We start from the raw sequence: 12,909 nt of genomic DNA, 5'->3' as shown, positions 1-12,909 counted from the left end.
GATATGAAAAAGCTAAAACTCAATTTGATGTACCGATTCCGTTGCTGTTATTAAACTAGATTAAATGCCCACATAGGCTACTATGTTGCAAGGATGTTAGAGGAACTGGTGATGGGTGAGAGCAGAAATCAGTGGTGTTTCTAAGGAGACATGATAAAGTGAGTTGGATCGACCATCTACATCTTAAAATGTGTTTAAATTTAAAGGTAGGGTAAGTGATTTGCAATTATTCAAATAATTGCAAAATGGGTCTATGTTCTGATAGTGCTCGTTACTATAGAGTGTCCTGTCCATATAAGGAGTCTCCATGTCTCTCCAGCTCTTTATAAAACAGAAAATGCATTTTCGTTTCAGTTTCATTTCCAATTTTATCCAATCAGGATAGAGAACTCAATCAGGATATAGATTAAACAAGTGAAATTGGAAGTGATGACACTAAGAAATGCATGAGCAGGCAAAATTAGAACTGGAACACTATAAAAATGAAGCTTAAAAATGGGTACTTTCTCCTGATTGGCTGAGATTTTGACACCTACCAGAAAATGTATTTTCTGTTTATTAAAGAGCTGGAGAGACGGGGAGACTCCTGTTACTGAACAAACACTCTATAGCGATGATTACTATCAGAATATAGTGCTTTAACCTTTTAACAAAATACTTTTTGTTTTAACCCAAAAATATCACTTATACCCTACCTTTAATTCATGAAAATGAATTCATGAAATGAAAAGGACATCTGGTCAATAACAGAATATTGCATAAATAATAACAATATCCATATATTCCCTCTCATTGGAGTTTGGGGTGGGCATAGGTTAAGGGAACATACACAACCCCACCATAAGTGACTAGAACTGTGCTTCCATTAGGGCCACATGATGAGTTGATCTGCTAAATATATTCTATTACGACGATGAGAGCTTTCCCAACAGGACAAGTCAACTCCTAATAGGTTGATCTAATAAGCAACAAACACAAACGTAATCGGATTGAGGAGGTAGCTCAATATGGTAGCAGGACGCATGGACACATGAAATGTAGTAAACTACAGAAATAATATAATTAATTAGTACTACAATGTATGCTTAAAAAAAATGGGGATGTGCATTCTCACAACAAAACATTGTCATCGATGTCGGCTTAGGCTATCTCGAATGTAGTGGACAAATTTCAACATAAAAAATTTAGGCAAAATTGTTGTCGTTTTCCACTTTATTCATCATCATGTTGCAAACCATTGCTGCATTTTAAATAATCATCTGGCTCAAAAATCTAAAAAAACATTCAAAAACAGTTCTTTTTTAAATTTAGACTGCTAAAACAGTTAATGATAATTCACATTACCCCACATAGGCTGTAAAATGTGTTCTTGATCATGAGCGGTCCCTTGTGGTCAAGTAAAGGCACATTGAGGCTTGGTCATATCAAGTAAAGAGATAAACGTAATGAAAGTTTTAACCCATTAAAACCGGTAAAGCATCCGGGTTATTTTAGATTTTAGCTATATATTATATAGCAACATTCGTTTTGCAGAAAGCTCTTAGGATTTAGAACAGTGGTTTAGAACAGTGGTTCTCAAAAATAGCAGATGTACAAGCTCACAGTGCGAGCTTGTACATCTGCTATTTTTGAACATTTTTTAAAAATCTTGAATCTTTTTTTAACACAAATCTTCTCTTCTGGGGGGGGGGGGGGGGGGGGCCTGGCACAAAACATTTTCAGATGGGGGTCTGCAGCCAAATACATAACATTTTTGGCCAATGCGCAAGTGCACAAACAAGCCTCAAGCCACAGCTGACATCCTTCTGTCCTCCTGGCCTATCTCACGGAACACTGCAAATACAGGAGGCCAAGAGGGCCCATACTGAATAATAAATTAGTTATTTATTAGTTATTATATAAAAATATCACACCGTTAAAGGATTCACCCATTTTCAACCCATCTTCATATAATTGATCCTCACTTATGTTCATGATAAAATGGTAAAACAAAAGTCTACTCGGTCTGTGTCTCATAGGAGGGCTGTAGACACTTCAGAAACCCACCTACCAGTGACATCATCATTAGGCAGATAATTTTTCTCAAACAAGATTTAAAAAAATGTATTTCGATTTTTATTAACCCAAGAACAATGGCTTCCATTATGGCATGCTAACCAGGAATATAAAGCCTGCAGTATCGATTTGCTTGGATTCCCCATCGATGATGTCACTGGTAGACGGGTTTCTGAACTGTCCATAGCCCTCCTCTGAGACACAGACCGAGTAGACAGAAATGGTACCATGTTATAATGAGCATTAATGAAGACCAATTATATGAAGATGGGTTGAAAATGGGTGAAGTCGTCCTTTAAGTAGTTCTCTAGGTCCATCCATTCAAGTTACAAGGTTGATTAACTTTCAGTAGTTAAGTAGATACACTGGTGGTGGAAAAATAGTCACTTCACAAGACGATAACGGATTTAATGAATTCCATATCAGGGAATTTGTGTCATTTTTGTAGTTAAAATGAACGCCAAATGCATCATAGCTTTCCTGAATACTTCAAGGATGTGATTTTCTTGGAAATCGGACCACACGTTTTGTAGGAGGAGCTCCTCATCTGTGGAGGAGGTTTAACACTGCTCTTATAATCCATTATAAGGGATCCTCAAGGTTTGGAATATTATTCGCTTATTTGTCTTGGGCACGCACTTGCTGCTTTCAATCATGTATTGCAACTCTGAACCTATCTAGACTTCATCCAGAGGAGCTGTATGTGAGAAAGCAAATGTCTGAATCAGTTGGACTGGAAATGCAAAAGACTTAACGCTGCCACAAAGTCGGTATAATGTCCGATTGAGCCCACAGAGCAGGTCATCGTCCACAGAATTGCCAGCGAGCAAGTGGGCGTATTTACACAAAGACGCCATAACATACAACAAAATGTCTAGAGAGACGACAAGATCCGTGAGATTCTGTCTGTGAAGGCAAACACCTAAATCTGTCAAATGCAACAAACGCCAAGACATTCGGTTATTGTTTATGACCAAATTACAAACTGGCTATGTGATAGCCCAGGCACGACCACTGACATATACAAGAGTATCTTCAGTAGGTGAGAGAATATGTGGATAATCTCCCGCTTTGTGCAATGCATGAGAGGACAACTCTGGACAATGTTTGGACCTGATTCTCCAGACATTGTCTAGAATTGATATGATATTGATATATGAGAAATGGCTTTAGACTGTGGGGAAAAGCCTCTACCTGCATCTTGGTTTGCAGCTTGCAGGTAGCATGTGGCCCCAGGTTACAAACAATGCAAACAATTCATTCGTAAAACATTTCCCAAAATGTTTCAGGTGTAGAAGAATTACTTACTAAAAATAAAAATGTCAACATGTCCCTATTACTGCCATAACACTCTTATAATACATGATACTTAGTTGACACATATATTTTTAGCTACATTATTGAATCTCCCCTAAGGCAATAGCTCATACATTAACTTGAGGTCAAGTTCAACACAGAAAGTGCTCACAGAATGTCCAGAGCAAAGGAAAGGATCTGAAGATGTGGTCAAACATGATAGAAAAGAGAAGTTGGAAGTTCCTGTCCATTTGTGCTGCTGTGTTCAACAGTTAAATTTGTAAGATCAACTTCCTCTCCTTGACCTTACTGTTAATACTGCCTTAATGCAACGCTACAAACGATAAAGTGTAGCTGAAAGCAGTCAAGCCTGTTGCTAGTTCCGGTCATGTGACGTCAATGTAAAAAGATTTCCTGTTCCTCGTCTTCGTCATCATCCTCACCTGCGGCCGTGTCCTCGCCCTCATCTCCGTTCTGCCGCAGCAATGGCAGCTCCAGCTCTGGGCTTTTACTGCTTATCTGTCTTAACGTGGGGCCCTTGTCTGAAAACCAGGATAACCATCACAAAAGTTTGGAGATTACTGGGATACACTACTAAGAAGAACCATGGTCTGGCAAGATCAGACCACTTACTACGATTCATAGTATACTTCATGTTATTGCCAACCATTTTCCAAATACTGTGGCTTGGTTGATTTTTGTTTTAGGAAACTATAAAAATCAATTCCAAAGACTTGAAATTTGCTTCAGATAGTAATCCAGCACACTAAACCCCCTTTCCTACTCACATGTAAAGCCAGTAAAGCCGGTTATCTACTGGTAATTTTCAAATTGGCATCCTGTGGGAATATGCACTGGTTTCACCATCAATCTCACAACTCCTTACTTTGACTGATTACTAGTAATGTTTTCCCACAGCTGGAGTGGGAATGAAGTGTTACCGATACTGTCATGACAGTGTTTACGTAAAAGACATCAGTTCTATGAATAAACTGTTGTTCTATGAACAAAATGCTTCATAAAAACAATGTTGGTTAAACAGATTCGCTCGTGTGCGTCCTGGTGGAGACAGAATGAGACAGAGAGATAAAGACTGCTTGTGTGTGCATGTGTGTGCGTGTGCCTGTGCATGTGTGTAATGGTGAGTTGGCCAACTGGAGCAAAACTGTTTACAGAATGCATCATAGGAATGTTGGCGTAACTAAGATATTCACTGAGTAATACATCTTTACATGCAAGGAGTATCCAACTATGATGCAAGTAGACATTTCCTGGTGTTTTGCCCATATATGCATCAGCATTCATTCATATATATATATAAGAATACATACTGTGCTTATGTCTATTAGATTAGTTTTGTCTGAGCTGTTGGAAAAAGTAGAGATATCAGAGCTAGAGCAACTCCTAGCACCAAGCAAAACAATAGCAATCTTACTTTGGTTATAGTAAGTTTTGGTGCCAATATGCACGGAGATGCCAGACAGGCACACAGCAAAACCCAGCCAGTTGATAGCAGTCATCTTGTCTCCCATGAAGCCTGCTGCCAACAGCAGAGTACAGACCTCCTGTAGTGATAAGGAAACAAGAGAATATACAATCATATACAAACAACAATTGTTATGACAACCCATATTGCCAGCGAAAATTCCCCTTTCTGTCTATTTCAACTGTTCTCCATGTTTGTACAATTCCCATGACGCATTTCAAGGGCAAGCACCAGCCTTGCATGCCCATACAGTCTCTGGTCGCCATTTCATCAACCCGATTCTTATAAATGTTTTAAAGTCAAGGTTACTATTTTGTGTCGAAACAGAGTGAACAAGGACAACACAGAGGGTAGCAAAGAAAGACAACAAGCACATCACCTTGAAGATCCCCGCTATGGAGAGAGTGAGGCTAGAAGTTCGGGACACAAGCAGGAACTCTGAGAAGCCGAGTCCGAAGGCCAGCCCGCCACCGACACTCAGAGTGAGCAGTGAGTACAGCAGAGGGGAGAGGTGCGTCACACGGAACAGCTTCTCTGAGGTGCTGAGGCTCAGCCCTGTGGGAAAACACACAGGATGGAAATGAACAAAAACAACATTTAATACCACTGCTAGACAAAAATCTTGCATCTAAACAAGAAGACAAAAGAACATCACAATTAGCGTGTGTGTGTGTGTGTAAATGGTGCATTTATATAGCGCTTTACATAGATTGTGCACTACATTTACCCATTCACACACACACACACATTCATACACCGATGGCGGAGGAAACCATGCAAGGCACCAACCTGCTCATCGGGAGCAATTAGGGGTTCAGGCAGCATCTTGCTCAAGGACACTTCGACACTAACTCTGGGGGAACCCGGGATCGAACTGGGAACCTCGCAGTTCCCATCCGGCCTCTCTACCGACCACTCTACCCCTGAATCACTGCCGCGTGTGTGGGTGTGGGTGTGCGTGTGTGTGTGTATTGAATAGATTTCATGATACATTGCCCATGAGCATGAGAAGCCCATGAGAAGCTAAAGGCAAAGATTGAAAAAATGCAGCCAAAGTGTGTCTCACCTTCGTTAAACAAGAAGAGAGGAAAGAGGCCCAAGAACATGAGAGGCTGTAGATGGTACATGGTGTCTATTGGGTTCTGGAGGCCTGGAGGGAATGGGTGTCAAAATAAGAAGGGTGAGAGAGATTTCAAATTCTATTCCCTTTGTCCAAAATATATTCTAGGGATATTTTATAACTAAGCAATACCTCATGACATGCTATGGTAGATTGTTCTTCACACTGGGCAAACCAATGCCTTATCTGTGATATACGACAACAAACCATGGCCTGGACTCTGTCAATTACTGCTTTTATAAAACGGTTACCAAATATGGCAGTACGAAAATCATCATTTTTAATTACCCAATTTCATTACAAGAATTATTTCGCGATAATCACAATATCAAAGCCTCAGGTGTATTATCGCTTTTAGATCACAGGTGCATGTAATTAGCAACAAGAATCATGACACAATTTTACCAAAAACATTATGTTGCTAAGCTAACCAAAAACTATGGGTTATGGTGACTATACAACAGAGAACATCAATGCTTTACAATGGGAATTTCGAATTCAACCATGTTATCAAAACTCAGGGGCACTTATGTTCTAATGTTCTGTGAATTGTATTATTCTTTTTCCAGGAGTTGATTCCGAAAGTGTAACAAAATGGACCCTTAAATCAACACACAGGATTTTACTGTGTAGTTTAATTAAAATATACCAATCTGAACTAGTAAATGTAAAATAATGTTTTACCCTACAAGGCCCCTTCACATGGCTGATGCCGATTACAAGTGAGCATTGACTTGTCTCTACTGACCTAGCTCTGCTTTCTGCATGAGGATCTGAGTAAGGGTCCAACGGATTCCTCCTATAAAGGAGGCCAGCAGCACCATGATGAACCCCTCCAGGTTGAACTGGGTCGACTCGAAGGTGAACATGAACAGGCCACTTGCGATCAACAAAACCACTACAATCAGGAATGGATTCTGGTCCACGGCAGGAGAAAGAGAGGGAATGGGGGATGAAAAGAGAAAATAAAGAAGAAGAGGGGTTTTAAATAGCAGCATTTTTGCAATTGCCACAGCACATCTCAACCATTTGAAAACTTCCACAGTTAGATTTTCAGAGAGCAGGAAACATAAAGTTTTAGCCCAGTCGATGCATTTCACTCAAAAGTTGCCAAAGAGTCAAAGCGATGGATTTGCATAAGTTCAAACTTCAAAATCGTTTTTGGAAGAAAGAACATAAAGAGATGTCTGATTGTACTTTTAGTTTTCGTATCAAGGTTTTCAACTGCTTAATGTTTCTCAATACGGAAAACCAAATTGGTTAATCTGTACTTGTCCTCAGAGAACTTGTTCGGTTTTGGTATGCTGCCAGGTTTACACATCATCCCACTGACCACACAAACATTTGTGGTGGTGATGTTGAAGTCATGCAACCGTGGTGTAGTAAATTTTCATATTAGCTTTTTAGCTTTGAGCGTTTGCATTTATGTTTAAAAAATAATACTAGTAGGGTTCATTTGTTAAGATTGTCTTGCTGAACAAAACGTGTAAGTATAATGAACTTTTATGTGCCACAGAGCTTATTTTCAGCAATAATCAAAAATCCACTGCAAAAATCAGATTTTTTTTCAAGGGAACCAGTAAGATGCAAACTTCCTCCTTCCGCCTAAAAATACACCTGTCGCTCTATTGGGGTGTGGGGTCGGTGTGGTTAGGTTAATCCTCTTATTCACAAATATGTTCTAATTTAAAAAATATTTGGAATTTTTATCTTTGCCTATAATGAAGGATAAAGTGGTTAAGTGTCTTTCTCAGGGACACTTAACGAGGTGACACAAAGCTTGGAAGAGCCAAGGATCGAACAGGGGACCTTTATATGTGGGCATAGCATTTCAATGTGTGTGTCACATAGATTAAATCAAATATAATGTGATTTATTAGGGGGTTGGTCACTCACTGGCTCCTCGAGTTTGAAGACAAGGGAGAAGAAGAGGATGAAGAGCACGGCTGTAGACTTGGTCATGGTGTACCTTCAGTGACAAAAAAAAGAGCATGTACGTTACAGTACAGTATGTCAATCAAAACGTCACTCCACTTCCACTGTTCACAAATCTATTTGTGTACATTTCAAGGCCTGACAAATGTCACTCAAAGATGTGCATATGCACACTGCACATGCGCAACAGTGGAAAAAAGGGGGGGGGGGGTAGTGCGTTGTTTAGGTCATTTCCAGCTTCAGATGGAATGGTGTGCTAAATCAACTAGTTGGTGTGTTACAGGCTTAAACAAGATCTAGTGCAGTGCAAAATCTCAAGTGTATGACATGCTTTTCTGCTACAAGCACTGTCTTATTTAAAGAAAAATCCTCACTTTTTAGCTGTAAATCTCAAATGTTCAAAACTTACAAACTGATAGTGATGAAAAGAAAGCTCCAGTTGGAAAGTCCGATATCCAGTGCAGTCGCCATAGCTGGATAAGAGGAACACATGATTGATCACACAACATGACCACACAGACCTACTGTTTCAACACACTGTTTATAGGTAACTGTATTTGAAGAACTAGCCTATGCTGTGACTGAGAGGTACAAATGAAGGGTTTTATCATATTCAGTTTTGAAATTAACCACATGAACTCTAGCCCACCTATTCTGCGCATGTCATAACAGGCGAAACATTCTGCAAAAAATGCAGAATATTCGGCGAAAATAGTTGATGTACAAACTCAAAAGGTGCTGCAACGCGTTGCGAGCTTGTACATCTGCTATTTGGTATAGAGGAAAAAAGAAGGGGGCCAAGTATAGACCCTGGTCAACTTAAGTATACTACATGTGGTTATTAATGGCAGATCACAGAATAGGCAGTCAACTAGACATTTGGACAGATACATTTTGTTATTTGCTAATAATTTAGCACAACAGCCACATACAAATGTGGCATAATGTGGTCTGTCAGTGTATGGACTTTGGTCAACGTCTTTACATACTGAAGAGCACAGTTAGTCAATGAACATGATAAGAGCTGACTATCTTGCGTCACCCCTTTTACTCCTCTGTCAATACTTTGTCTAAGTCTGTAAATATGCAATTCAAATACATGTGAATCTTAACTACTTAAACTATATATACACCAGGTGTCTATACTTGGTCCCATAATTTTTCCCCTCAACACCAAATTAGCCAAAATAGACGATCTACAAGCTACAACAGTAACACTATGCTTTGTGAGCTTGTAGATCGGCTATTTTCACTGAATGTTTGTCAACTTTGGCCAAATGTTCGCCTGTTATGACGTGCCCAGAATAGGGACGCTAAGGTTCATGTGGTTAAGTCAAGTTTCATGACTTTGTCACACGCTGTCCACCAAACCTCACCTGTGGGGGCCACCTTGTATATGTAGACCTTCCAGCTGAGAATGACACGGGGTTTCCCAGTCCAGCACTGCATGCAGTGCCGTGTTAGGGTCGAGAGGCAGAAAATGATGGTAAGGTGAACCAGGGTCATGAAGAGAGGGTAGTGGAAACCCTGAAGAAGGCAAAACAAATATACAAACGGCATAGCCATAGCTTACACAGTCAAACAATACAAATAAAAGCTCTGCTGGGTCTTCCTGACCAGAGTCACCTATAGTAATGCACTTTCATCTCACCTTCATCAGCCATTTGTTATAGAAGGTGATGCCTATGGAGAAGACATAGTAGAAGAGAACCAGGCCGACGGTGCGCAGTCCCCGGCACAGGAACTGCACAGGACACGCCATCCAGATCCAGGACTACCTGGTGGTCTGTCTACACCAGACAGCTAATGCACAAGGATGTCTTCATTTCCACACAAGATCGACACACCCATCTACCACTCATATTGTTTACTCTAGAGCAGGAGCTTCTATAGAAAGGAGAAGTGAAAACAAGAATAACAGTAAAATCATCAGCATTAATAGCCTATTATGCATTTGTAACTCTCAGAGTGAACTAGGAACCCAATGGACCCTTACTGGTCCATTCATTACATCTGTTCACTCTCAAGAGTTAAATAAAAAATCATAAGGGAAAGATAGCTCTGGTCCATAGCCTTAGAAGGAGTTCTACTCCTTCTAAGGCTATGGACCAGAGCTAAGGGAAAGAGTAATTCTTTAATTCAAACAAGTTGATCAAGCATGGCATTTCTAATCATAGGGCTAAGTTAACTGGATCAATATGAAAGTGACTAAACGTTAAGTTAACGTTATCTCACTGACAACCTCGCAGTTTAGCCCTTATGAATCAATAGCTTTTAAAGATCTAGACATTTATTCATTTCACAGGATCCTGTTCATTTAGAGTTAAGAGTCGACAGATGAACTCACCATATGGTTGAAGAACGTTGGAACTTTTCACATGTCCTTATCTCGGCTAACTTTTGCCCTTTAACGTTGCCCTGTTGACGTCAGCTTTGCAGTAAATCCACTGTGTATGTATGATAGATATGAGGTTAGTACTGTCTGGTTAGTGGCTTCACCTACATATGAATTATGAACATGAACAAACAATAGATCCTTAAAGGCACTGGGCCACGTTCGTCTTCTTCTTATCGCTTCTCTACTACACTGAGCTCTGAATGATGACTGCCTGGCACTGATCAGCCCAAACCCTGGTTTCTATTTACTGATCAGGTGCTTAGATCCGGTTTAGAACCCGCCTACTATATCCGGTAATTTGCAGACATAAAAACGTTCGCACACTGATAGTTTCCGTATCTGCTCTAGACCGGATCTGCATTTTACAAAGTGAAATGATCCCACACCAGTCTAGACTGGCGCTAACGCAGTATATTGATCTCGCGAGATTTGGAAATTATATATTGTTGCGCTATTGTTTGACTTGTCTTGTACATGAAGAATACTGTTCAATATTATCATGTCACTAAACATTAAAAAAAACAAGTTCCAGTAAAAGTCCTGACAAGTGTGAAATAACTTTCGGTGATTATAAACTGATAGTGCAGGTGCGCTACTATTGGAGAAGCGAACTGCCTTATCCCATATTGTTGACAGGACAAAACAGGAAAAAACAAACAGTATCATAATTATCCACTAAGGGGCGTAATTTCCTGTTGCTTTCCTGCGATATGAACAGTACAGGAAACAAGAGAAGATGTGGAATATTTGAAGAATATAGGATTATATGATAGAATTCCGTGATTTAAAAAATCCATTTGAACTATTATGTATATACTATATATAATAGTTAATATCATTAAGTATTATTTCTGTATTTGCCTAATAATGATTGTGAAGTAATCCAGGGAGGCGCTCATACGATATACTCCGATACAGTAGGTGGCGGTATGCACTCATAACCAATGATCGAAACCTGCCATAAAACTAAAAGAAGAAGAAGAAGGGAAACGGAAGTGGTTCAGCAGACCAGACCAGACAGAAAACAACAGAAGCGTTTGTTTCCCTGGTTTGTTTAGTTACCGACTGAGACCCTTTTGCTTCAAGGTAAAGTGTTGTATTTTATATTATGTATTTGAACGTAAATGGTTGTTTTGTATCGGAACACTATTAATGCACACACTATATTACGACGTGCCCCTCTGTAGGAGATGGTCTGTCTGTCCGTCTGTGTACATGTGTTTGTCTCGTAAACCGCTTCGACCGACGGCACCGATCAGGCCAACTTTCTTCTGCACGCTACCAGTAGAGCACAAGACTCAACCAACCACATGTTTTATATTTCATACATTTAACCACTTAAACCCCTTATGGGTAACCGGAGTCCCTCAGGGCTCAATACTAGTGTATTTTCTGAACAGGTTTGTACTGTGGAGCTCACAGTGAGCTTGTCGATCTGCTATATTCTGTGAAAGCTTTCCCCACAATAACTATTCTGGGGTTTAAATGGTTGACTTGAATATTTGATACTAATGTAAGTCAGTCAATGGGGTCGGATCTGTGAACGTCCGAGGCTAACTGAAACCGTACCCAAATATGGAGTCATATACGTCATAGAAACCTCACAGATGACTGACGTCACATTTTTAATCGTGTGTTATATATACATGTTCGATGTGGTTACTTGTTCACAGAATGGCTGAGGAGGAAGACGAGGGTGGGTATGACGAGGAGATGGATGACGGCACGATGGAGGCGGGCGGCCATGGAAAGAGGAAGAGGCTTTTCTCAAAGGAGCTCCGCTGTATGATGTATGGATTCGGGGACGACCAGAACCCCTACACGGAATCTGTGGACATTCTAGAGGACCTTGTGATCGAGTTCGTAACCGAGATGACCCACAAAGCTATGTCCATCGGCCGCCAGGGCCGCGTTCAGGTGGAGGACATAGTCTTCCTCATCCGTAAAGACCCCAGGAAGTTTGCCAGAGTGAAAGACCTCCTGACGATGAACGAGGAGCTGAAGAGAGCAAGGAAGGCCTTTGATGAAGCCACCTATGGCTCTTGAACAAAAATACACCTTTTTTTTGGTTCTCGATTTTTATGATGCACACAGTTACGTCATGTTAATTTCCTCAGAGCTTAATCCATTTTAAAATGTATAAATTAACACTGCGGATTTGCTATTCATGTGTTTTCAATGTGGAGAAATTCTGTTCATGGTATAGCCTGTTTGTTTCTAATGGCTTCAATGACCCAATTCCTTACATACATCTAGCCTCCAAGGCTTCAATTGTTGCCCATCCCAGAGATGTTAATATTTGTAAGTATAGGTAACTCTTATTTGCTTTGCTTTATGAATCCCTTGAGATTACAGAGTGACACGCCAGCATTCAGCTATTAAGTTCTAATTGATGTGTCAGTAATTTGAATAAAGAAACATACAACTGGTTCATGTGTGTCAGTATGATCAGCGGGATATTCCAGAGTTACCTGGTTACACTGCGCTTCTGTAACTTATAATGTTTTTTTGTTTATGCAATATAGAAATAATATGACAAACTGTATGAATCCATTAAGATTGTTCTTTTAAACCACCAACATCCACCGTATTACTTAACTCATTCACTGCCAGAATTAT

At 40.1% G+C, this 12,909-nt stretch overlaps 2 protein-coding genes across 4 annotated transcripts; one reads left to right on the top strand and one right to left on the bottom strand.

Annotated features, from left to right (window-relative positions):
- Window positions 1–3,623: 3,623 nt before the first annotated feature.
- LOC308096919 (solute carrier family 35 member C2-like) lies at window positions 3,624–10,462 on the bottom strand. Of its 3 annotated transcripts, none has more exons than XM_080444439.1 (10): window positions 10,240–10,462; window positions 9,544–9,779; window positions 9,269–9,419; window positions 8,302–8,365; window positions 7,854–7,926; window positions 6,706–6,874; window positions 5,904–5,987; window positions 5,217–5,392; window positions 4,787–4,916; window positions 3,624–3,893 (listed from the first exon to the last, which is right to left on the bottom strand). In XM_080444439.1, the coding sequence occupies exons 2-10, from the start codon at window positions 9,652–9,654 to the stop codon at window positions 3,748–3,750; spliced, it is 1,104 nt and encodes a 367-aa protein (XP_080300565.1). In that variant the 5' UTR covers window positions 9,655–9,779; window positions 10,240–10,462; the 3' UTR covers window positions 3,624–3,747. The 3 variants fall into 3 exon arrangements, with proteins under 3 accessions (XP_080300565.1, XP_080300564.1, XP_080300566.1); XM_080444438.1 differs by having other exon boundaries at window positions 9,544–9,776; XM_080444440.1 differs by having other exon boundaries at window positions 9,269–9,335; window positions 9,544–9,776.
- An 808-nt stretch (window positions 10,463–11,270) lies between these two features.
- taf13 (TATA-box binding protein associated factor 13) lies at window positions 11,271–12,719 on the top strand. The gene is made up of 2 exons (XM_080445430.1): window positions 11,271–11,376; window positions 11,964–12,719. The coding sequence occupies exon 2, from the start codon at window positions 11,965–11,967 to the stop codon at window positions 12,334–12,336; it is 372 nt and encodes a 123-aa protein (XP_080301556.1). The 5' UTR covers window positions 11,271–11,376; window position 11,964; the 3' UTR covers window positions 12,337–12,719.
- Window positions 12,720–12,909: the final 190 nt, after the last annotated feature.

This window comes from Gymnoscopelus braueri, assembly GCF_963280865.1.
Source record: "Gymnoscopelus braueri genome assembly, chromosome: 12".
NCBI lineage: Eukaryota > Metazoa > Chordata > Actinopteri > Myctophiformes > Myctophidae > Gymnoscopelus > Gymnoscopelus braueri.
Note: the sequence above shows the minus strand (reverse complement) of the source record. Positions and strands in the feature narration are given on the sequence as shown.

Excerpts from the sequence above, each read along its gene's own strand:
- LOC308096919 (XM_080444439.1), bottom strand. The coding sequence starts at position 9,654 with ATGGCGTGTCCTGTGCAGTTCCTGTGCCGGGGACTGCGCACCGTCGGC. Across the intron at positions 7,927-8,301 it reads CTTTTCATCACTATCAGTTT|GTACACCATGACCAAGTCTA; the intron begins GTAAGTTTTGAA and ends TTGTCACTGAAG. Across the intron at positions 5,393-5,903 it reads TCTCTTCTTGTTTAACGAAG|GGCTGAGCCTCAGCACCTCA; the intron begins GTGAGACACACT and ends GTTTTCCCACAG.
- taf13 (XM_080445430.1), top strand. The coding sequence starts at position 11,965 with ATGGCTGAGGAGGAAGACGAGGGTGGGTATGACGAGGAGATGGATGAC.